A 24,928-nucleotide genomic window follows, 5' to 3' on the forward strand; every position below is an offset into this window, starting at 1 on the left:
TGTATGTATTTTTCGGTTGTGGAGATGCGTTCGCCCTGCTTGCAGGACTACAGGAGAGAGATACAGTAGAAGACAGCAGGGGGTTGGGGGTTTCAAGTCACTGACCAAACACTCTATTTCAGTGATTGCTGTCAGAATATAGAGCCATTTAACACTTATTTTAACACAAAAACATCGCTGAATGCATATTTAACCTGTAGTTTATGCACACCTGAGTCTAAATGACTATGGCTTTTGTCATTGTGTTTTATCTGCAGACTAAGCAGTCATAGGCTTCCAGTTCTATCTAAGCCTTTATTTTTTGTATTGAGTGATACACTTTACTAAAACACTCATATTATATCAGAAGTAGAAGTGTTCTTTGTTTTGTGTTCACAATAGTGATGTCAGTTAGATTTGGTTAGGTCAGAGCTATGGAATATTAAATCATCCATCTTTGCTCACTACATCTGCCTTTCTTACTGTCATGTGATGTTACTGGCAACTAAACCGAATTTTGCATTGGGGACAGTTCTATTGAAGTGAATGGGCAACTAGATGTGAATGGGCAGGCATGGAAAGTCCCAACCATTATCTGTGTCGTTTCACTTTTTATAGAAAAATGCTTCCAACAGATTAAAGAAAAGACATTATCTGATGTTGACTGATATTTTTATGTAAATGTGCGTGTTTGTTTTCCTTATTATTGGTCTCCAATCAGATCATGGCTCTGTCTAGCAGCTAGGTCCCCTATAGCTCAAGTCCCTGTTTGGTCCAAAATAGAGCTAGATTAGCTAACTACACCATGCTACATGACTGAACAGTCAATATCACGTTCATGTTTTCTTTAATCAGGTGGAAGCATTTTTCAATCAAATCAAACGACACAGATATGGTTTATAGAGGGACTTACCCTGCCCGCAATTTAACGTTAGCTCCGCCGTAACGTTAGCCGGTTGTTTTTTGAGCCACCGACCGACACAAACCCTGGACGTTTCATTTCGGGTAAAGCACGAGGGTTTTTGATATGGATTAGGCCAACTCTGGGAGTATGAAGTGCTGTGAATGCGGGTATGTTTGGTCACACTTGCAGAGCGGGGAGGCTATAACACCGCGTTCACTAACAGTCCGCTGTGTAAATGTGTCCGACCAGTCATCTGTATTCAACGTTCGTTCCGCACCGTCGGCTTAACTATAATAGACATGGGCAAAAACAATTGTGGGACTTGTCCCAACATTATAAATTCCAAATCTGCGGGATTTGCAGAAAATATGCGTGGAACCGGCAATCCCGCGCCGAATTTTAGGCCCTGGCACTGACGCTGCAGGTGGGTAGGGCCGAGGATCCCACAAATGTGGGGTCAAAGCAGCTCATTGGATGATGAGGGGGCAAAGCAGCTCATTGGATGAGCAGCTTTGAACCCACTTGTTTGAAAAAACAAGGCTTGTGATTGGGTGGGCCTGGCTTGGCTCACCCGTGGCACCGTGGCAGTATGACGTCAAGTCGGCAAGTCATGTGCAAAAATGTCCATAGACTTTCTGAATTGTTGTTCTGACTTGAGGGGGGCGTTCACGTGAATTTTCCCAGTCAGGTAAAAAAAACAAATACTATTCCGACACTGCATGAATCAGAATCACTTTTATTGTCACAATATGCAAAGATACAAATAATTGGTTTTAATGTAAGTATGTAGCGTAGCAGTCAATATTCAGAAGATACAAAGAACATCTCTAAAAGACAAATCACAGAATTTCAAGTGCTGCCTGGTATATACAATACAGGAGTGTTTAAGAGGCATTAAATATGAATTTACAGTCCAAGCAGTGCATGATGTAGTAATATAATAGAGTAAAAAGTTCTGGTAGGAGAGCAGCTATAATACTTTAATGTAGCGAGTGTAGTCCAGCTGCTGCTGTAAAAAAGTGACATATGATGTGGGGGGTTCATGTCAGTGGTAGGGCTGTTGCAACAAATTTTGATATTCGAATATAATTCTATTTGAATAAAATGTGATTATATATATATATATATATATATATCTCCATCCCTCGAGAGTCCCTGCAGTCGGCAGGAGGTGTTGGGGATATCCGCTGTTGACGTGTGGCTGGAAGATTAATGTGGAAGCGCTTCCTAGAACTACAGCTTGACTCTCTCTCATTTATTGTTTTTATTATCAAAGGGTCAAGTAATAGGCGAACCCGAATAGGCGAAAGTATGTTCACTCGGCAACGATCAACCTGCTCCACCCTGGTAAACTAACGCTAGCAGCTACAAGTGGCATCAGAGGAACTGCAGCTAAAACAAGCCACAATCAGCTCTTTTTTGTCTCCTTCTTCATCACAAGGCTTAGCAGCTAATTGTCATGGGGTGATTACAGACAAACTGACACAGTTTACCTGCAAAGACATGAGGCCCATTAAGATCATGCAGGGGTCTGGGTATAAAGCCTTCGTCCACAAACTGGATCCTACATACTTATACAGTATATACACATATACCGTAATTTCCGCACTATAAGCCGCACCGGAGTATAAGCCGCAGCAGCAAAATTGCCTGTTTGTTACATATATAAGCCGCACCGGACTATAAGCCGCAGGTGTTTTAATGTTTTTTTTTTTTTAATTGTGTTTTAATGTTTAATTACCATATGTAAGGGTTCATGCACAGAGGGGATTGTCGGGAAAGAGATGGCTGTTTGAGGAAGCTCCCATTTATTAACATTTCAACAAAACAACATAACACAACACCACCTGTGTTTTTTTTTACAGTGCACACAGTGTCCGCGGTGTGGTGAAAAGAGGGCAAGAGAGGAAATTAAAACAGAAGTGGATTTATAGTTAGAAAGAGTGCTAAAAAAGAGAGAATTCCGTTTTTTGTTTTGTTTTTCCCCCCGAAAAAATCCATAGATAAGCCGCACCGTTATATAAGCCGCAGGGCCAAAAAACGGGGAAAAAGCAGCGGCTTATAGTCCGAAATTTACGGTACTCTACATATCGAATCTAATATTCAAATAATAAATCGTTGAAAATTGATGGATTATGGAGGAAGATTGACAGCCCTAGTCAGTGGGGGGGGGGGGGGGGGGGGGGGATTCGGCTATGCTCAAGGTGTATTTGGGGGGTGGGGGGTTGGTAAAGTCCTTAGTAGAGGGGGCTTTCGGGCTTTGTTGATGAGGCTGATGGCAGTTGGGAAGAAGCTGTTCTTGTGACCTCAGTCTCTTGCCGAGGGGAGCATTTCACAGAGCTTGTGTCCGTGGTGGGAGGGGTCGGCCATGATCTTACAAGACTGCTTCAGCATCCTGGCGATGTGTAGGCCCTAGGGGTGTCACGATACACTCAGTTCACGATACGATACGTATCACGATACTGGGTTCACGATAACGATACGATACGATACGATTTTAACAATATTTTTTTAAACTTGAATAATGACAATATATGACTGGAAAAGTAGTATTTTATTTGAAATGCACAAATACAAAACATGCTGTTGTGGGAAATTGTTATTACAATAACAACTAGAAAAAACATGAGATTGGAGATAAGGCTTATCTTGAAATAGAATGAGTTACACCGTCACTTAGATTTACTTTGAACTAAAAGGTTTCTCAGCAGTATAAATTCTCATTATGCATCTTCAGTTTTTCTTCAAACTCAAACAACAAGACTTTTCTTAATCTATTTTTTATGCATCTTCAGTTTTTCCTGTCAAGTAAACAGTTTTGCCAGAAACTCAATTGAATGGTTTCTCTCCTGTATAACTTCTCATGTGTCTCTTCAGAGACTTGTTCAACTGAACTACTTTCCACACATTGAACTTCAACAAACAAAGACGTTTCTTAGTCTATTTTTTGAATTTTTTTTTTTTTTTTTTTTTTTTTTTTTGCGATATGAGATTTCATCTCAACGATACATATCGTGACGTTTTACTATCGCGAAATTTCGTGGGACGATATATTGTGACACCCCTAGTAGGCCCTGACGGGATGGCAGGTTGCATCTGATCACCTTCTCAGCACAGCGGATGATTGGTGTTGGTGTTGGAGCTGCTCTGTCTGGTTTGGTTCAGGGCCGAGTCACTCTCATGGATCAGGCCTGGTGCTACTCTACTGCTCAGAGGCAAAGTCATTCAAAGTAGGGATGCCCCATGATATCGCCATGATCGGCAGATACATATCGGCATCGGCCCGTAACAAATATGTCAGGCTGATAAGAATGGCGGTTTGATTCTGTTTTAATTGCGTTTAATTCTGTTTCCATTAGACTTTAATATTTTTTTATCTGGATTGGGCTCCTATGTGTGTTTTTCCTTGGATTTTGGCACAACGGATAGTAACATCTTGTCCTGTGTATTAATGCATTTTATTATGTGTACATTTTGAAAAGCGTATTTATGTCTGCATGTGCCAATGAGCCATCATAATAAGAGCAGGCATAATAATATGTTTATTCCACTACAGGAGAGACTTGATGTTCTTTGAAATTATAGGTTGAAAAAGAATTGCGCATATATCTGCATCTGCATCAGCAATCAGCCAAAAGTTGAGATTTTCTCTCTCACACCCAAATCTTACAATGTGTATATTGTCACAGTCGGACATGATTTTGTCCAATCAATCAATCAATCAATCAATCAATCAATCAATCAATCAAGACAATCAAACAATCACCTTTATGCTTATCTAGCGCCAAATCATCAAGTTATCTCAAGGCTCTTTACAAATAGAGCAGGTAGAAGACCAGCCTCTTTATTTTCGAATTCAGTTAGGTTCATTCTTGTACATTTTCACATTGAGTTCACTTCTTCTAAATGAGATAATGCTGAGGTTTTTGCTGGGGGACACCCTGGAACCACTCATAGGGCTTTCACACCGGCAGGGCTCCGTGCCGTGATCCGGTTCCCGAACCCAAATTTGAGCGGGCCGGCGCGTTCACACCGAAAAAATTATTGGTTCGGAACCTGAAAAGTTGGTTCTCAGCGGAACCAAAAAATAGTTGTTTTTTCCGTGACATCATCAGTGGGCGTGTCTCATTCTAGGCTGTGAAAACGAGCAGGAAGGAGAAGAAGGCAGCGACAACATGGAGAAAAATAATTTGCTGAGGAAACCAAATGTTTAGTGGCGATCTGGGGCATCTACCGAATTTCAAGAAAAGCTAGAAAGCAGTACAAGAAAGAGAAAGTCGTATGCCGAACTTGCGGAAGAGATGGCCAAGGCTGGGTTCACTCGAACGCCAAACCAAATAATAAACTTAAAAAACTGAAGAAGGACTACCGAATAATGTCCTCCCACTTTGGTTCCGCTTAAACTGGTGTGAACGCGGACTGGTTCGCCAGAAAGCACCAAGGTTCTGAGACTCCAGAACGGAGCCAGAGCCAGAACCAGAACCGTGTCTGTCTGAAAGCGGCATCAAAGGACCCTTGGTGGGCCCTGGACCCCATGTTGAGAACAACTGGCCCTGTGCCCAACTGTGGCACCAGGCTTAATCCATGTCTCTGATACGAACCCTCAGTGTTTTTTTTCTTTCTGTTGAGGACTTTCAGTATTTTGTGTATTAATGTGTTGTCTTTTAGGTATTCATTTGATTAATTTGATTAATTTGTTGTCTGTGCCTTTGTGTTGATGTTCCTTTTTTGTCCTGTCTGCTGATGCTGACCTCCCCCCTCCCTCCCCTGCGCTCCTCTCAGATGGAGGGGGTCGGAGGTGAGGAGGAGGATATTGTGGAGGTGATGTGGCTCCCTGCCATCGGGTGCGACTTGAAGCTTTACACCCCAGAGCTGCAATACCGCCACCGGCCTCTAGAGGCGCCAGTAAGACCCAGAATAAAAAAGAAAAGAAAAAACACAGGAAACAAAAGGCAGGGAGAGGAAGGTTTGCACTTCCTGGCCCAAGTCACAAAATCAAACATGTTCATAAGGAATAATATGAAATGGATTATTTAAAAGTACTGGAGGATTCTAAAAACATGGGTGTAATTTGGCTTCCCTAAATGAATCAAACGAAGCACGCAAAATGTCTAGATTGGAATTTGATGCAACGTCTACTGAAAGCAAAATGTTTATTTTGCCGTCTTTAAAGTTACATTGGAGTTCAGTAAAAGGCCCAATCCCAATTCCTATCTTAACCCTCAATCTTAACCCTCAGTCTCAAAAATGCGCACTCCCGCGAAGTGCTAGTGCTGTCCCGATTCTCACTTTGTTAAGTTAAGGGTCGAGTTTGAGGGCTCTACGGCACTCAGTTTTGAGATTTTCCACGACCACACTTGGTGGTGAGTGCGATCCCAGAATCCCTTGCGTGTCATCAGCTAGATCCATTCAGATGGAAGATGGCGGCGAACGGAGGAAAAAAGTAGCCCGACAAAGTCAAGTATTTCCTTGTTAATAGCGATGTAAAAATTACGATAACCATTGTATTAGCTTAGTTTAATGTCATTTTATGGATTTCCGTTTTGGAATCCTAACAACAATGTTGCTGCTAACGAGTGGGTGCTAGAATGACCGTGCTTTCCGACGTGAGGCCCTCACGTCGGAAAGCACGGTCATTCTAGCCCCACTTGTTTTGTGGTGCGTTGCATTACACGTAGGCTGTATCTTGATAAAAACAACTCAACAACGACATTACCACCGAGAATTATGGCATTTCGTAACAACGTTAACAATGTTATAATATAATAATAATAATATGGCTTGACCAGCACGGCTACTGACTATCGATAGTTAGCAACAACAATTGTTGTTAGGATTCCAAAACGGAAATCCATAAAATGACATTAAACTAAGCTAATGCAATGGTTATCGTAATTTCTACATCTATATTATCAAGGAAATATTTGTATGGATGCTTTTTTCCTCTCCTTTTGAATTGACAGACTGGACGGAGCTTTGGCATATTGCTGCCCCCCACAGTCTGAAGACGTATCTGCCTTTAAGGGCTGTCCCATTTTAAAGTCGCAAGATAGCCCTTAACACAGGGCTACTAAGATTGAGGGTTGAGCTGGAGGGTTAATATTGAGGGTTAAGAAAAGAATTGGGATTGGGCCAAAGTCTCCAATGAGCTAAAGAGTTCAGATCATAGATGGAAAACATGTGAATATGACAAGTGTGTGTGTTATCAAATACTAAGATAATCTGTGGCCAGGAAGTGAAAACTGGAGGAGAGGAGAGGAGCACACCAGTTCTACTCAGCGGCTCACGCACTCTGGACCTGGTTAGATAGACAGACAGGCAGTTTCTCATAGACCCATTCTAAACTTCCATACTAACATTTATTCAGGTCTCTGGACCTGGTTAGATAGACAGAGAGGCAGTTTCTCATAGACCCATTCTAAACTTCCATACTAACATTTATTCAGGTCTCTGGACCTGGTTAGATGGACAGAGAGGCAGTTTCTCATAGACCCATTCTAAACTTCCATACTAACATTTATTCAGGTCTCTGGACCTGGTTAGATGGACAGAGAGGCAGTTTCTCATAGACCCATTCTAAACTTCCATACTAACATTTCAATTTAAGGTCACAGAAACATCATCAATGGTTGAATTATGAATTCCATACTACATTTAAACCCAAGGGATGTTTGCTTGTACTTGGCCTCTGGATGTAATGTTCCTGGGCAGTGTTTCCACTAGGAAAAACAGGTGCAGGTCAGCTTGCAGGTCAAGGTGTCCTGCAAGATTTCAAATAAGGGGACAAGTGGGATAAATTCCGGACACATTCAATCTGTGTTTACTGAGCTTAAAAACAAACAATTGATATAGGCTTACGCTATATAAAGAATGACATAATTAGGCATGTAGATTTATATTTTCTATTTAAAATGTATTTTATATAAACCAGGCCAATAAGACTCAATTAGCCTATCATCTTCAGTTTCAGACTGATTTTCATTGTCGTCATTGTCATGATTAGACCTGCTGCTGCTCGCTTTCTTGGAAAACTGTTGAAGGCTTGATTGTGTTGACATGTCTCTCTTGCTCGCTTGTCGTAGCACGTTGGCAGTAGCCTACGGCCGCCTCCTGCATTCAATCAGTGCGCGTGCGATAAATAAATGTAGCCAAATTTTAAATGTTGTTTCATTCACCATCCTAGCCTACTACACAGTCATTAAAACATGAATGATATTAATTTATTTAATAGAAGGATGTGTGTGTGACTGTGAATGTGTGTGCAGCCCATTTTAATAACATTAATTAATTGCGTCAGGAGATAATTTACAGGACATGGTGTCCTGCAGATTTTAAATGAATGGACTTTGATGAATTTTACAGGACAATGTCCTGCACTTACAGGACAACGGAAACCCTGCTCCTGGAAGTCTGTGCTATTACTGTATGACTAATGCTGCTAATTTACCTGATACACAATCAGTCAGTATTTGTGTTTGCACGGTTAACAATATTATACCAAATTATTTAACCTCTGTATAGGAAATATTTGTGCAGTTTGTTAGAGCTTAAATTTGCAAATATAGTTCATACATTTTGCATAACAAAAATCACAAAAAAAATCAAAAATTTTAGCATCTCCAAATGATCTAATGTAATCCTCTTCAGGAAGACGAGATGGTTTATAAATCCCAGAGGTGAGGTTGGGGTGTTTTTTCACCACTGTGAGACACAGCACAGCACAGCAAAGATTAGACCGGAGATTTAAGTTTCCACCTCGAAAGAGAGGGTAAAAGAAAAAAGAGTGAAAAAGACTTGAAAAGAAATGCCTGTTCAGCTGTGTGTGGCATTGCACTTTCTAATTGTAATAGTATTTACTGTTTAATATAATGTGCGCTGTCCGCTCTGTGTGCTCCTCTCGCTCGGTTCTCTCCCTCCCTCCTGATCGGCTGGCGGACACTTTCCCCACTCACTCTGCCTCGCCTGGTTCCATGCTGTCTTCCCACTAAACCCAAACTCCTGTCCAGCTCCAAAAGCTCCATTATCCTCCCTCATCTGTCTTCACGCTGGATGAAGATGCATGCAAAGTCCCCAAGCTGCTTTTTGACCCCAGAATGACCCTGTGACTCTGGAGACCATGACAAACCAAGAGACACTGTCCGAAATCAAAGGGGAAACATGACATTTAGGATTGTATTTGGATCGCATTTGGTTACTTCTCTTCACCAGGCTCCGGTCACACTGCTCTTCGGGAAACCGAAGGAGTGCAGAATAGGGATGGGTATCGACAACCGGTACTGGTAAATTGGTACCGGTTCCTGACTGATCGTACGGAAATATTGAGAAGCTCCTAGAAAAACTGTGCTGCTATCGGTTTTTATGCGCTCACCCTGAACTCTGGGGAGGAGCACAGCACCGCCTCGCCTGGAGACGTAGGACGAAGGCAGAGACCTTCACGTTGAGAGATGGATCCTTGGATTCAAAATAACTGCAACCAAAAGTCTGATGAAGTTTAGCTTCTGCTAGTGAAGCAGCATTAAAGCACATCAGGGGTAGCAATTCCTTCTGCTCATAAGGAAACCTATTTCTGCAAAGTAGAAGAAGAAGAAGACAAGTAATAACATAAGTTGAATCTTTTCACATCTTTTTATGTTATGTCTTTATTTTCTGCACCAAATTATGGAGAGTAGTATCAATAAGAGTATTGATAAGCAGTATCTGTATTGATTAAATGTTAACGATACCCATCCCTAGAGTAGAAATGTAGAAAGTGTTTGCTGCAGTGTCAGGTGAAGAGGAATAACCAGCTGGCATGCAAAATATCAATTCAGCCATTTAGTGCCAGTAAACATTGGTTCTTAGTATAATGCTCAAGGGAAAAGAGAGCAATATCACACAGGTATTTTTATTTTCAGTTAAAATCAGATGACGATCTACTTTTCCAAGAGGAAATGGTGTTGATCTTGTCTCCATCAGATCTTGGTCAAATGATATATATGTATTTTTTTTATAAATGGCGTTTGTTTCAACATTCTTGGAGTACCACGCCGGGTGAAGTTTTCTGTAATTGTCTAGTACTCTGTGCATTGTCCTACACTATGTGTGGCAAACCCCACCCATCTAGTGCACCAAGCCGATCAAAACAAACACAGATAAATGTCCGCAAGCAGAATTTGATCCAGGTCTGGACTCTGTCTTTTCACGCTCGCTCTGAGGCGCTCTGATGCTTGATTCACTTTTTTATTCACATCTTATATCAAGATGTGGTTTTGTGTGTGTGTGTGTGTGTGTTTTTGTGTGTGTGTGTGTGTGTGTGTGCGCGCGTGCGTGCGTACGCGCGTGTGTGTGCGTGCGTGTGCGCGCGCGCGTGTGAAAAAGCTCTTTTGGTGGCACTTTGCATAATAAGCTCTCTGAGACAATCTGAAAGAAGCAGTCGTGGTATACACACTGGACCCTGCAACCATTCCCTGCTTAAATAACCCTCTGTGAAGGAGGCAGTTGCCCACTCTCCCGCCCCCCCCGGGGTTCACTAGCTCTCATCCCATCCATCGTTCTTACTGTGATGTATCCCCACAGCCGCTCCACCCGCCAACGGCCTCCTTCAACCTTCTGTGTAGCCATGCCCTCCTGAAGGCTTTCATTAAAGTACTGCTCCAACTTCTTTGGCAAATTGTCTGGTTGGTCAACTTACACACGTTAGGATATGAGAACCAACAGAACATCTCTGTGCCTCTGGTACATACCTCTCCTGTCTACTGTACACATTTGAGTAATCCAGAGTTGTTTTCTGTGAATCTTCTCGTCACATAAAGGTAAGATGACCAAGTCTGACAGGGATTAGACTCCGGGGGTGACGGCTAATATTTCGGTGTTTCAGCCCGGTGCAGCCAGCTGACATCCAAGCCAAGACTTCCTCTTCTGTGCGTGGGTCATTGTTTACAGTTCGATTAGCAACTTGAGCTGCACTGGAGTCAAACATTTCTCCACACAATACGCAAACATTGATACTTTTTGTACGTGTTTTAAGTCCGGACGACATTTGGGCTAATCTCTACACGGATATCTGCATATGAGACATCGTCTCTCAACTCCAACACATTCTCGCATCTCAAGTTGCTAATTGGATTGTAAACGATGACCGGCGCATGGAAGAGGAAGTCTTGGCCCGGATGTCCGCTGGCTACACTGGAAACCCTGAAATATTTGCTGTCGCCCCCAGAGTCTAATCGTTGTCAGACCGATAGACGATGGGTTCTGAGATTGTGGCTGTTGGGTTTCAGGTCAAGTGTCTCAGGTCACAGGACTAAGACCAGAGGATTCTGTTTTGGGGTAGATCGTCCCTTTGAGAGCAAGAAATCTATGCTACTCCGCTCCCATCTCCACCATTCCTCTCAGTAACCCCTGGACTGATCATCTCCACCATTCCTCTCCTCAGTAACCCCTGGACTGATCATCCTCCACCATTCCTCTCCTCAGTAACCCCTGGACTGATCATCCTCCACCATTCCTCTCCTCAGTAACCCCTGGACTGATCATCCTCCACCATTCCTCTCCTCAGTAACCCCTGGACTGATCATCCTCCACCATTCCTCTCCTCAGTAACCCCTGGACTGATCATCTCCACCATTCCTCTCCTCAGTAACCCCTGGACTGATCATGAAGCGATCAAAGTTGTTCACAGCATGGAAATTATGTATCATTGTAATTAGAGCGGTAGGGGTTGAGTGTAGGAGGAGGAGGAAGAGGCTGGATAGGTCATTTCATCAGGAAAAGACAGAATTTGGGGGCTGAAGTTTGACTTTTGATTGGACCTAGAAATTCAAGCCCAGGCCACGACTGAACAGCTAGGTAAGCAATCATCTGCAGTTCTACTCTATAAGACCTGTTGGCTGGTAAAGTGGCTAGTGAAACACAAGCCGTAAGCTTATTTTCTTCCCCTGGCCGAGCCCCTAGCTCTGGCTGATTTGACACAGTCTATTGCTGGTAAGTTTCCTCATACATCTCTAGGCTCTCATCTAGGCTCTATCCAGAGAGATAGACTTGACACGACTGGCTCTTGAATTTGTCCATGACTCCGTAGCCAGTGGAGAAATGGGGACTTCTACACCGGCTACAGCTCTAAGTCAGGTTCTCTGCCCTCGTCACTGTGGCTGCACAGTGCTTCTGTCCACCCTCACCTGATTGCCAGCCCCAGTATCGACACAGTACTGTCAAGAATCATTTCAATATAATTGCATGTTAGAGTGAATCAATAATACCTGTTTTTGGTTCGATTTATTTTACATGGTTCCTTAGCCGTTAGAGGAGTCGGTTGTGCAGGTGAAACTGAAGTTCTTGGTTTCATTCTCTTCAGTTTGCTGTGTGTTGCGGTTGTTTGTACGGTGACTACCTGAGAGCCAAACCAGACATTTCAGTTTCATATCGGCCAAAGACTACGCTCAGTCCAAAGAACCGTGTGGCCATCACACGGATAAGCTACTGTAATTAAATCCAAAATGTCAGGCTATTGTGCCAACGGTGTTAAAACTAACAAACCACGGGCGTCTAATGTAGAGGTAAAAGCACTCGCCTACCATCACGCCGTGGAGACCCGGGTTCAATTGCCATCAGCGCCGGTACTTCCGGCTTGGTCAGACGTTTCTACAGACACAATTGGCTGAGTCCTGGTCGCTGCACTAGTGCCTCCTCTGGTCGGTCGGGGCACCTGTTGGGAAGGGGGGGGGTATCGGATTGGGGCGAAAAATCAGGAAAAACAAAAACCTAATGAAGCACAAAACAACAACGCTTCTCCGGGTGTGTGTAGAGAGATGTGGGGCTTGCTTCAGTAGGTTTTGGGGTCATGGTGTGTTGTGGCCTGTGGGGGGTGCTGACGAGTGTCTGTGGCCTGCCTCCAGCTCCTGATCTGTCCTCCGGTGACGCGCTTCTTCTACGGACGACGGGAGCCCTTCCACAAGCTGCTGATCCAGGGAGACTCTGCGGGCAGGCTGTCCCTATGGAGCATCCCGGACACATCGCCCCTGCAGCCGCTGGCCTCAGCCACAGGTAGGGAGGGAGGGGAGGGGGAGGCTGGAGAGAACAGGAGCATTTTGTAATTATGGAGGATCTGATCTGATGCCTCAAAGGGACCGTGTCCACAGGAAAAGTGACATTGACTAGCATTGATGAACTTTTTCTGCTTGAGGCACCCAGAGCGCTCCGCCCAAAAACATTAGCCGCCAAGAGTGCTAAACGCCAGGGGCCAGTTGCACCAAGTGGTCTTAACTACGCCTGGTCGTAACTCCTACGTCGGTCTTAGTTAAGACCAGTCTTTAGAGTGGACTTACGCCTGTTGCACCAATAGGGCTTACATCTGGTCTTAACTACGCTGGTCGTAGCAATGCGCGTCCATGTGAATTGCCGGGGAATGTGCCCCCATTGGCCCAAAAATGTGCCTCGCGCCGTCACCCACTACTGTATGTGCGTCACGACACCCTCCCTCCCCGGGGGAAAATGGCGGCGGCGATTAGTGCCAAGCAGTCTGAATGAAATTGAATGTAACATTCCCAATTCTATGTATTAAATTCAAAAAAACTAACGTCAACATTTGGGAAGGCTAAGCCACACAACTAGTTTGTTATAATCTAACATCATGCTTCGATGGCGACGTTACGATGATGATGGTGACGATGACGGTAAGGACTCAAAAAGGTCTCCGCTGACGGAGATCTCTGTTACAGGCAGGCGCTACGCCTCCTCCTGACAAGGCGTAAGAGTTACGCCTGGGCTTAGTGAAAATAAGGCAGCTAAAAAAAATAAAATAGTAGTACCTAAAACATATGTGATCTGCTGCCTCCACACAGCAGGTAAGGCTGGGGATACACCACACAGCTTTTAAAATCCAGATTATGAACAAACTAATCCACTGGTTTCTGCACATTAGTTTGTGACGCCTGTAATAAACTGGGGATCACACACTTAACGACTTGTCACCGCAACTGAGTCAAACTGAATGAATGCACCAAATCTACGTCAAAACACGAGCTCTCGCGGTACGCTGCGCGATGCCAGTTACAGATCGGTGTCTTTAACTCTTTATCTTTTTAACCCCTGGTGAGTTTGCATCCCTGGCACTGACTGTGTGGATGACTGCACTGAGGAGATGATGGTGAAACAGAGAGCATTTCTGACATCTAGTGGCCAAAACCCATCATGGCACCTTGAGTTTCCCATTTCTTCGACAGTGGAATATGGTTCAGTCTTGGCTTGTTGACAGTGGTGGAATATGCTTCAGTCTGGATTAAATGGATGCAGGTTATATCTGCCTCCATGATAAATCATCAAAACATAAACACTTTACTTTTAATTCTCTGTTCCAAAACTCAGCTTTTGAATGTATGTTGATCAAGCAGATACACTGACTCCAATTTGTTTTTTGGAGGCAAACATAATGTCTAATATAGAAAATATCCCCATGAACCGTCTCCCTCTCCCCCCTCTCTCTCCCCTCCCTCATCTCCCCCTTTCTCTCCCCCTCGCCCTCCCTCTCTCCCTCCCCCCCTCTCTCCCTCCCCCTCTCTCTCTGTGTCTCTCCCTCCCTCTCCCCCTCTCTCTCCTTCTCTCTGCAGAGCTGCAGGTGTCCTCCAGCATCAGTCTCCAGGAGGCGTTTGATAAGTTGACCCCTCTGTCTGCGGGGATCATTGACCAGCTGAGCGTCATGCCTGGAGGAGAGGAGCCCATCAAGGTGTGGATGCATTGCCTTCAGCCTCCAAACCCAAAGACGTTTCATTTGTCATCAGTTATTTGTTAAAGGATGGCTTTACCAATACTCAACCCACTTTGTGTCATTAATAATCTCAGTAATATAAACACATGGGCAGTGTTTACCTCTGTCTGTGTTTTCCTCACAGAGATCTCCCATTTCCTCCTCTGGCAAAGCGCTCCGTTCTGACACGTTTTACGTCACAACGCGTCACAACGGAGCTGCGGAAGTTCTGTTGGAGATGTGGAATCTGCTCCGAGGGCAGCTGTTATTTTTATTTTTTATTTTTTTAAGTATGCGCACATCCGCATTGAGAGCCTTAACGAGTGAATGACTTGCAGCTGGTGGGGGCGGAGTTTCTGCCGACAGGAGCAGGGCCATTTTTCTCCATGAGGTAAACGGAGAGAGAAGGTAAAACACTGCCCATGTGCTTATATTACCGAGATGATATATGATACAAAGTGGGTTGATTATCGGTAAAGCCATCCGTACTTTGAGTGTTGACGGCCGCCAACATTTCTGAGATTTTCAAGTGGGCCATGAGCTGGTTGAGAAGGTTTGGAACCGCTGATTTAGTCAGTTCATCTTCTGAAAAAATTCCATCACTTGTTGTTTAACGTTGAGCTGTCAATCGTGTGTGTGTGTGTGTGTGTGTGTGTGTGTGTGTGTTAGGTGACAGCCAGCGTGTACATCCCGTCTCAGGGCCGGCTGGTGTGTGGCAGGGAGGATGGCAGCATCATCCTGGTTCCCGCCACACAGACCGCCATCGTGCAGCTGCTGCAGGGAGAGCACATGCTGAGGAGAGGTGAGACCCCAAATCTGTCTGTCTGTCTGTCTGCCTGCCTGTCTGTCTGTCTGTCTGTCTGTCTGCCTGTCTGTCTGTCTGCCTGTCTGGCTGTCTGCCTGTCTGTCTGTCTGACTGTCTGTCTGTCTGTCTGCCTGTCTGTCTGTCTGTCTGCCTGTCTGGCTGTCTGCCTGTCTGTCTGTCTGCCTGCCTGTCTGTCTGTCTGCCTGCCTGTCTGCCTGTCTGTCTGTCTGTCTGTCGGCAATCATATGAATGTTATGCTGACATATAAAACTATCCTTATATAACGAGTTTTAAGGCTGGGACCAACCAAGCCAGAAATAATTTCACTTGGAGCAAAAATAAAAACTGGGGCGACCATAATGCTTTATGGTCACTCAGTCACGATTCAGTAGGTCACTGGTTGGCTTGGTTGGTTCCAGCCTACTCGTTATATAAGGATTTTTCTAAATGTCTATGGAGAAAATGAATGGGGAACTCTCTTCCGGGGCTGGAAACGTCACGGAAAGTCACATGACTGTTGAGCTCTATAACACTTATTTTGTTGCAATTGGATGTTGTTGAGATTAACTAACTGTAGTGACTACACGTGCAGTAGTAATTAAAGCTAACCGTAGTGACTACACGTGCTAACCGTAGTGACTACACGTGCAGTAGTAATTAAAGCTAACCGTAGTGACTACACGTGCTAACCGTAGTGACTACACGTGCAGTAGTAATTAAAGCTAACCGTAGTGACTACACGTGCAGTAGTAATTAAAGCTAACTGTAGTGACTACACGTGCAGTAGTAATTAAAGCTAACCGTAGTGACTACACGTGCAGTAGTAATTAAAGCTAACTGTAGTGACTACACGTGCAGTAGTAATTAAAGCTAACCGTAGTGACTACACGTGCAGTAGTAATTAAAGCTAACTGTAGTGACTACACGTGCAGTAGTAATTAAAGCTAACCGTAGTGACTACACGTGCAGTAGTAATTAAAGCTAACTGTAGTGACTACACGTGCAGTAGTAATTAAAGCTAACTGTAGTGACTACACGTGCAGTAGTAATTAAAGCTAACTGTAGTGACTACACGTGCAGTAGTAATTAAAGCTAACCGTAGTGACTAGACGTGCAGTAGTAATTAAAGCTAACCGTAGTGACTACACGTGCAGTAGTAATTAAAGCTAACTGTAGTGACTACACGTGCAGTAGTAATTAAAGCTAACTGTAGTGACTACATGTGCAGTAGTAATTAAAGCTCACCGTAGTGACTACACGTGCAGTAGTAATTAAAGCTAACCGTAGTGACTAGACGTGCAGTAGTAATTAAAGCTAACCGTAGTGACTACACGTGCAGTAGTAATTAAAGCTAACCGTAGTGACTACACGTGCAGTAGTAATTAAAGCTAACTGTAGTGACTACACGTGCAGTAGTAATTAAAGCTAACCGTAGTGACTACACGTGCAGTAGTAATTAAAGCTAACTGTAGTGACTACACGTGCAGTAGTAATTAAAGCTAACTGTAGTGACTACACGTGCAGTAGTAATTAAAGCTAACTGTAGTGACTACACGTGCAGTAGTAATTAAAGCTAACTGTAGTGACTACACGTGCAGTAGTAATTAAAGCTAACTAGTGACTACACGTGCAGTAGTAATTAACACATTGAGTGCCAGCGACGCCATATGGCGTCATTAGAAATTTACCGTAGGCTGCCAGCGACGCCAAATGGCGTCAGTAACTCGAAATTGTTTTTTTGACGGGGGGGTGTCGATCTATGCCTCTTACATCGCCTCTTACAATATGATAGCTATTGAATGTGTCTAACCTATTTTACAGAACCCTTAGGTGGCGACAGCGCACTCCAGATGAGAGAAAGTGGAGTAAAACCATAGAGTAAAACACACAGAAGAAGTCGTTTGGGAAGAGGAAATCGCATCGCATCCGTCCGTATGCAGCTGCTTCATTGAAGCATAACGTAGCTGTGCCCCTGCAGCAGCCAATCTGCTGTCACAATTGAGCACCTCGTGTCCGCTGCAACAGCCCATTCGCATGATCAGCCGTGGAGTTCTCAACTGGAAGCATGGTGACATACACGCGGGTGTAAAAAAGCTGGACTAGCGGACTTTTCACTGCTGAGCACACGCAGAGCAAACGCACTCACAGCAGAGCCGAGCAGAGCAGAGAGACACTCCTCCCACAACGGGGGGGGGAGGAGGAGGAGGGGGGGAGGTGGGGCACGCAGGACACTACAGCATACAACAGACCCAGGCAGCTGCAGCATTACATCAGAAAATATTAGCAATGAGTCAATGATGTGCTTAAAATGCTTCCTTTCACAAAAGGGTCATTATCTCAGCTCGTAGAAAAAAAGGGCTGTTTTTGGTCTAATCAAGCTATATTCTCCGGCTCATAACTAAAGAACGGAAAATGGGATCAATAAACTTTTTTTTGCAGGTGATAGAAGAGAGTCTCATCGTTATTTGTGCGTGTTCAGTGTTTACATAGTAATTATTAAAGAAATTATATGACTGTTTTAAAATGCATTGCGGCCTATGTGGCACAGTACAGCACCTTTTGCCCAAGGGCCGTGGCACTCAAAGTGTTAAAGCTAACTGTAGTGACTACACGTGCAGTAGTAATTAAAGCTAACTGTAGTGACTACACGTGCAGTAGTAATTAAAGCTAACTGTAGTGACTACACGTGCAGTAGTAATTCAAGCTAACCGTAGTGACTACACGTGCAGTAGTAATTAAAGCTAACCGTAGTGACTACACGTGCTAACCGTAGTGACTACACGTGCAGTAGTAATTAAAGCTAACCGTAGTGACTACACGTGCAGTAGTAATTAAAGCTAACTGTAGTGACTACACGTGCAGTAGTAATTAAAGCTAACCGTAGTGACTACACGTGCAGTAGTAATTAAAGCTAACCGTAGTGACTACACGTGCAGTAGTAATTAAAGCTAACCGTAGTGACTACACGTGCAGTAGTAATTAAAGGTAACCCTAGTGACTACATGTGCAGTAGTAATTCAAGCTAACCGTAGTGACTACACGTGCAGTAGTAATTAAAGCTAACCGTAGTGACTACACGTGCAGTAGTAATTAAAGCTAACTGTAGTGACTACACGTGCAGTAGTAATTAAAGCTAACTGTAGTGACTACACGTGCAGTAGTAATTACAGCTAACTGTAGTGACTACACGTGCAGTAGTAATTAAAGCTAACCGTAGTGACTACACGTGCAGTAGTAATTAAAGCTAACCGTAGTGACTACACGTGCAGTAGTAATTAAAGCTAACCGTAGTGACTACACGTGCAGTAGTAATTAAAGCTCACCGTAGTGACTACACGTGCAGTAGTAATTAAAGCTAACCGTAGTGACTACACGTGCAGTAGTAATTAAAGCTAACCGTAGTGACTACACGTGCAGTAGTAATTAAAGCTAACCGTAGTGACTACACGTGCAGTAGTAATTAAAGCTAACCGTAGTGACTAGACGTGCAGTAGTAATTAAAGCTAACCGTAGTGACTACACGTGCAGTAGTAATTAAAGCTAACCGTAGTGACTACACGTGCAGTAGTAATTAAAGCTAACCGTAGTGACTACACGTGCAGTAGTAATTAAAGCTAACCGTAGTGACTACACGTGCAGTAGTAATTAAAGCTAACCGTAGTGACTACACGTGCAGTAGTAATTAAAGCTAACTGTAGTGACTACACATGCAGTAGTAATTAAAGCTAACCGTAGTGACTACACGTGCAGTAGTAGATGTGGCGTGCCGTAAACCGCTCTTAGCCGTTGTAAAATCACTGTAAACCATGGCCCAGAGTCCTGCATCGGGTCGGGGTTCCGCGGGGCCCTGCCGGGTACCCGCAAAAAAATGCGGGGGGCGGGTGTTATTTTGTCTTCATTTTATTCGCGGGTTCGGATCTGGGTAGAATAAACAACATGCGGCCCGGGTCGCGGGTGTTGTATAATATATGTATTTTTATTTACTTTTTATATAACGATAATAATTCAGTCAGTGTGTAACTTCATGTTTTGTCTGAGTCTGACGACCTGACGTCTTTGTCACAATCAGTCAGACTCAGAGAAAATACTGCAGTTGCAAATCCTGGCGGCTGAGTGGCAGTATTGGCTTGTTTATTGGAGGGGGGGGTCAGTGGTCAGGTCGTCACTCAGGGCAGGGCAGGCACAAGAGACAGGTAGGTCACTGACTGACTTCAGTTCAGTAGTACATTTCGTTCAGTATCTTAGACCTAGACCTATGCTAGCTAGCTTGTTGCATTGCATGACAGCTAGCGCCAGCAAGGCTAGCATGTTTCCTTTAGCTGCTGCCTGGCCCTGGCTGGCACTGGCACCAGTGACAAAACACCGTCAATGTGCTTAATTGTAAATAACGTTATGCAATGCCTGCCGAGTCCGACTGCACCGACCACCGTTGTTGGCTCTCGTCAGTGACTCGGCCAGAAAAGGCCGCTATTCGCTTCCTGTGTGAATTGTGAAACGATCGCAGTTACTTTGGTTGTGTTCACTTCAAAGAAATGTATATATGCGGAAGCGGAGCGGGGCGCGGGTCTCATGTCTGCGGGGCGGGGTGGGTTGCGGTACTGATTGATCATATGAGCGGGTTCGCGGAGCGGGGTCGGTATTGCACGTTGCGGGCCCGGGCGGAACCGGGTCTTGAAAATCAGACCCGCGCAGGACTCTGCCATGGCCTCTTGGGGCTTAGTGCTTAATTTGAAAGCCTGCTTATTTCCTGTCGGCTGTTGTATTAGCAAACACTCCAAGAGGAAGTAAGCTAGGGGCAATTTAGAATTTAGAATTTAGAATGTTGATGTTGTCAATTTAAAAGCGTCTATATCCGTCCTAACGGATCTCTCCTATCTCTCTCTCCAGGCTGGCCCACTGTCTGTCTCTAACCTGTCTGTCTCCTGTCTGTGTGCAGGCTGGCCCCCCCACCGCACCCTGTCTGTCTCTAACCTGTCTGTCTCCTGTCTGTGTGCAGGCTGGCCCCCCCACCGCACGCTGCGGGGCCACCGTAACAAGGTGACCTGCGTGCTGTACCCCTACCAGCTGTCCCCGCGGTACGACCAGCGCCCCCTGGTGTCTGGAGGCGTGGACTTCTCCGTCATCGTGTGGGACATCTTCACCGGCGAGATGAAACACGTCTTCTGCGTCCATGGAGGAGAGATCAGCCAGCTCATCGTGCCGCCTGACAACTGCAGCGTGAGTCTGTCTGTCTGTCTGTCTTTCTGTCTGTCTGTCTGTCTGTCTGTCTGTTTGCCTGTCTGTCTGTCTGTCTGTCTGTCTGTCTGTCTGTCTGTCTTTCTGTCTGTCTGTTTGCCTGTCTGTCTGTCTGTCTGTCTTTCTGTCTGTCTGTCTGTCTGTCTGTCTGTCTGTCTGTCTGTCTGTCTTTCTGTCTGTCTGTTTGCCTGTCTGTCTGTCTGTCTGTCTGTCTTTCTGTCTGTCTGTTTGCCTGTCTGTCTGTCTGTCTGTCTGTCTGCCTGTCTGTCTGTCTGTCTGTCTGTCTGTCTGTCTGTCCCAGCCTTTCCGCGTCAACGTGTCCTAGAGCAGGGCTTTTCAATGTGTCCCCACGGGGGCTCCAAACAGGTTCCCCCCCCCATTTTCTGCCCAATTGTTCTTGGCCAATTCCCCCTGCTGACATCTCCCCTCTGCTGATGTGGGGAGAGGCGTAGACACACACCTGCTTCCTCCGATACATGTGCATTTGCCAGCCGCTTCTCTTCACCTGGGGAGCTTCACCGGCAGGACGTAGCATGTGGGAGGATCACGCTATAGACCCTTTTCACGGGGGCCATTTTGTGTCAAAAAGGCAGGGTAAACAAGAAAAACAGTAATGAGGGTTTCCAACTTCCAGTCATGGAAGTTGGCAACAAACAGTTTCAAGGGAGGCTCAGTGAATCGGGGAAAAAATATGAGTTATTAGGTCATAGGGGAGGCCCACAGTCTCAGACTTTGAAAACCCCTGTACTAGAAGATTGCAATGTGCCGAACAAATGGGAGAAATTCTGGTCGGTCAAATATGATGTGTGTTTATCGAGCTTAAAGACAACAGATAGCTATGACCGTTTCTGTTGCGTTAGCATCTATTACAACTTAGTGATGGTGGCCTGCGTTACACATGGCTGTAGTAATGACAGCAACTTAGGCTATTTCATGTATATTATCGTGGACGGCAGCCAGAGGCAGAATAGCCAGGATGAGCCACAGATTAGTGCACAAAGTGAGGATGTTATTTTGATATGTACAGGTGAGCTTGAATTTACAAGGCTGCAAATGAATGACTGAAAAAATGACTCAAATTAAACGATCAAATTAAAAGAATGATCAAAATGTAAGAAGAGCTAAGTAGGCTAGAAATATGGGCTGTATGTGGTTAACACAGAGCCTGCTAACAGACCTACAGCTCAGGTCCTGCAGCATTAACACAGAGCCTGCTAACAGACCTACAGCTCAGGTCCTGCAGCGTATCACTGAACAGTCCACCTCCTATTGAAGAAAGACTATGAATAAGTCACACGTTATTGCTCTATCATGACAATGATGTATATTTACTTTGACAGTTGGTCATTTAGCTTTTGATGCTTTTGGGAAAACGTAGTTTTCACTTGTTTTAAATTGTGTGGTGTTTTTACTACTAGGAATCTAGGGTGGAGATGATGCGCCATGGTCTGCAGGCTCCCAAAATCATGACTGACAGACAGGCAGACAGACACCGCCCACCCACCTAGGCGCCATCGTGCAACTGTGCGCCATCGGCTTATACTACATCACAGTTGCTCGAATGACATCACTGATGACATCACAACTGTCGACATCACAGTTGGGCAATCACAGTTGCTCATCACTGATGTTGGGAAAGCCTGCTTTGTTTCTGCCAGGTTGTAACCCTCTCTCTCTCTCTCTCTCTCTCTGTCCTGTCTCAGACGCGGGTGCAGCACTGCGTGTGCTCGGTGGCGAGCGACCACTCGGTGGGGCTGCTGAGTCTGAGGGAGAGGAAGTGCATCATGCTGGCGTCGCGCCACCTCTTCCCCATCCAGGTCATCAAGTGGCGCCCGGCTGATGACTACCTGGTGGTGGGCTGCTCCGATGGCTCCGTCTATGTCTGGCAGATGGACACAGGTGAGAGATCATGAGGTCATCAGTGAGGTCATCATCTCACCTGTAATAGTTCAAGCATCTTGACGTATAATAGCTCGATTTGTTTCGTTGTCTCATTTAAGTAATCTCTCAATTGAAAATCAGGCAGTAGACCAAACCAGGACTGACTTTACTTTTGATACGTTACTTCTTATTGGCTGAGCTGATTACAGAATAGTGTTACCTGGCTTCAGATTGGTTACAGCTGACTACAGACCATAGACTGTCACCCATTGGTTTAGGGACTCAAGTTTTGAAGCCTAGTGTGGCCGTCGCCATCTTGGAGTTCTTGCGCAACTCGCGCGAGATGGCACGAGAGCAGGGCTTTCTCAGAGCCGCAGCTCCACCTGCTATTGGTCCGTGAACGACAAGCTGCACGACACATCTATTTGACTCTAAACGAGACGGTTTTAACTTGACAACAAAAACATTCTAAATTGAACCCCCGCTCACTTCCTGTCGCAGTGTTTGCCATGGACATAAAAGAAAAAAAAAACATTCAAGTGCAGGACTGACCATTCCGTGAAAACCGTCTATACAGCTGAGCAGCGAAAACAAAAGTAACAATGTCGAGTGAATATTGATGCAGTTTGCTGAATGCTGAGAAAAAGGAAGTGCTGTGGGGTTGTGCTCTGGTGAAAAACCGTCTATAGAGACCGAAACTGTGCTATAAACATGTTTAATCCTGTCGTAAAGCCGGGCATTTTAACATGGCCTCCCTGACCTTTATAAATATGGACTCCCAGATCTCCACCTTCTACTGGTATGCTATAGAGAGCCAAAGTGAAATGGCACTTCCTGCTTTCTCCCTGTACCAGCGCTGGAAAAAATCGGAATGGCAGTGAACCCTATCCCGTTGTGCCATGAGGTGCCAATGTTAATTTGGCATGGTCAAACCAAACTTGGTCAAACCCAACGGTTAAGCTATATTTAGAATAGGGAGAGACCATACAACATTTCCCTCGGACCAAAACTAAACAAAAAAAAAACATACACACAAAAAGATTTTCTTTAAACCCGCATTTTTTTAAAAAGTTTTTTTGGTTTTACCAAGTAAAACTATTTTCATAAGCATTTTACGAAATGTCTATGGGAAAATAAATTGCGGAAGAAAGTCTCTGGTACAGTGTTGAAGCAGGAAGTGACGTTCACTTTGCCTCTCTATATTGAGGCCAAAATACCCCAGCTTCTGCGCCATTTTGGGACCAGAGTTTGCGCAGTAGTGACCGGTGGATGGGACCGGAGTCTCAGGTTCCCGACCCCCTCTGAACTTTTGACGTAGCTGCTGGTTCCAGCTTTTCGTAGTGTATTTATATACAGTCAATGCTCTAGCTCTGTAAATATGGCACTTTAAGTTCTAATCATTTTTGACTGGTCCAAAGTAACAATGTAGATTCCCACTATAGAGACAGTCGGCATGTGTGGCAAGGAACGCCCACAAAATGTTAAACAGCTGGCGCGCGAGTGGGGTAAAACCGTCCATATATCTCATGGACTGACTCACCAAAAGACGGTGCTGCGGCTCTAAACTACAGGTTTGGGGGTTCTAGAGCAGAACACAAGACGTCTGCTCAGATGTGCGTTTACTGCGGTGGTTAAATCCCCGATCGTGTCTGCCTGGGCTGGGCTAGCAGCTAAATTCTAATTTTGCTGAATGGATAGAACGGGGGTTTTTACCCCACCCTGACCCCGCCCCCAGCCAGGCTGAGCCAGCTGACCCAGCGTCTATGACGAGACATCGCCTCAACCTATGAGGTCAGTTGATCACAATGACGCCTGTATGGAAATCTGATTTTCGTTGTCAGAGATTGACGAGCCAGGACCAGCCAGTCATCTCAGCTGCTAGCAACCAAACTCCGAGCTGCTCAGCTGGGCAACGTTGTCATACAGGGAAATATCGATGAACTGAGCTTTTGCAGCTCTGTGGTGATTAGCTAATGTCTCCTGCCGTAGCTAGCATTTTGATCAACATTATGATTTAATGTTAATTCTTTTTGGAACAAACGGATGGCTTAACAGATTAGATTGAATTATCTTTTGTATATCGTTACAACATCTACGAGAAGAGAAAGCTTGTGAGCAACATCCCCACTCATCATCAAATAAAACCTCCAGTCTGTTTGTGTGACTCCAAGTGTCAATGCTCCAAAGGCAAACGTTAGCTGAAGGCTGTCTGATAAAGGTAAAGGTAAAGTCCCACTGATTGTCACACACCTGAGTGAGTGTGCGATATTTGTAATCCGCATTTGACCCATCCCCTGGGGGAGCGGTGAGCAGCAGCAGCGTCGCGCTCGGGAATCACATGGTGATTTAACCCCCCAATTCCAACCCTTTGATGCTGAGTGCCAAGCAGGGAGGCAATGGGTCC

The 24,928-nt window shown here is 44.9% G+C and overlaps 1 protein-coding gene across 1 annotated transcript in view; it reads left to right on the top strand.

The window, feature by feature from the left end:
* wdr7 (WD repeat domain 7) overlaps positions 1-24,928 on the top strand; it is a 366,561-nt gene that overhangs the window by 42,573 nt on the left and 299,060 nt on the right. The window contains exons 10-14 of the mRNA XM_083642120.1: positions 12,757-12,904; positions 14,467-14,582; positions 15,273-15,405; positions 20,405-20,625; positions 22,347-22,542. Coding sequence (XP_083498246.1) covers positions 12,757-12,904; positions 14,467-14,582; positions 15,273-15,405; positions 20,405-20,625; positions 22,347-22,542 — 814 coding nt within the window. The remainder of the gene's footprint in view (positions 1-12,756; positions 12,905-14,466; positions 14,583-15,272; positions 15,406-20,404; positions 20,626-22,346; positions 22,543-24,928) is intronic.

This window comes from Poromitra crassiceps, assembly GCF_964638095.1.
Source record: "Poromitra crassiceps genome assembly, chromosome: 8".
In the NCBI taxonomy this organism is placed as follows: domain Eukaryota; kingdom Metazoa; phylum Chordata; class Actinopteri; order Beryciformes; family Melamphaidae; genus Poromitra; species Poromitra crassiceps.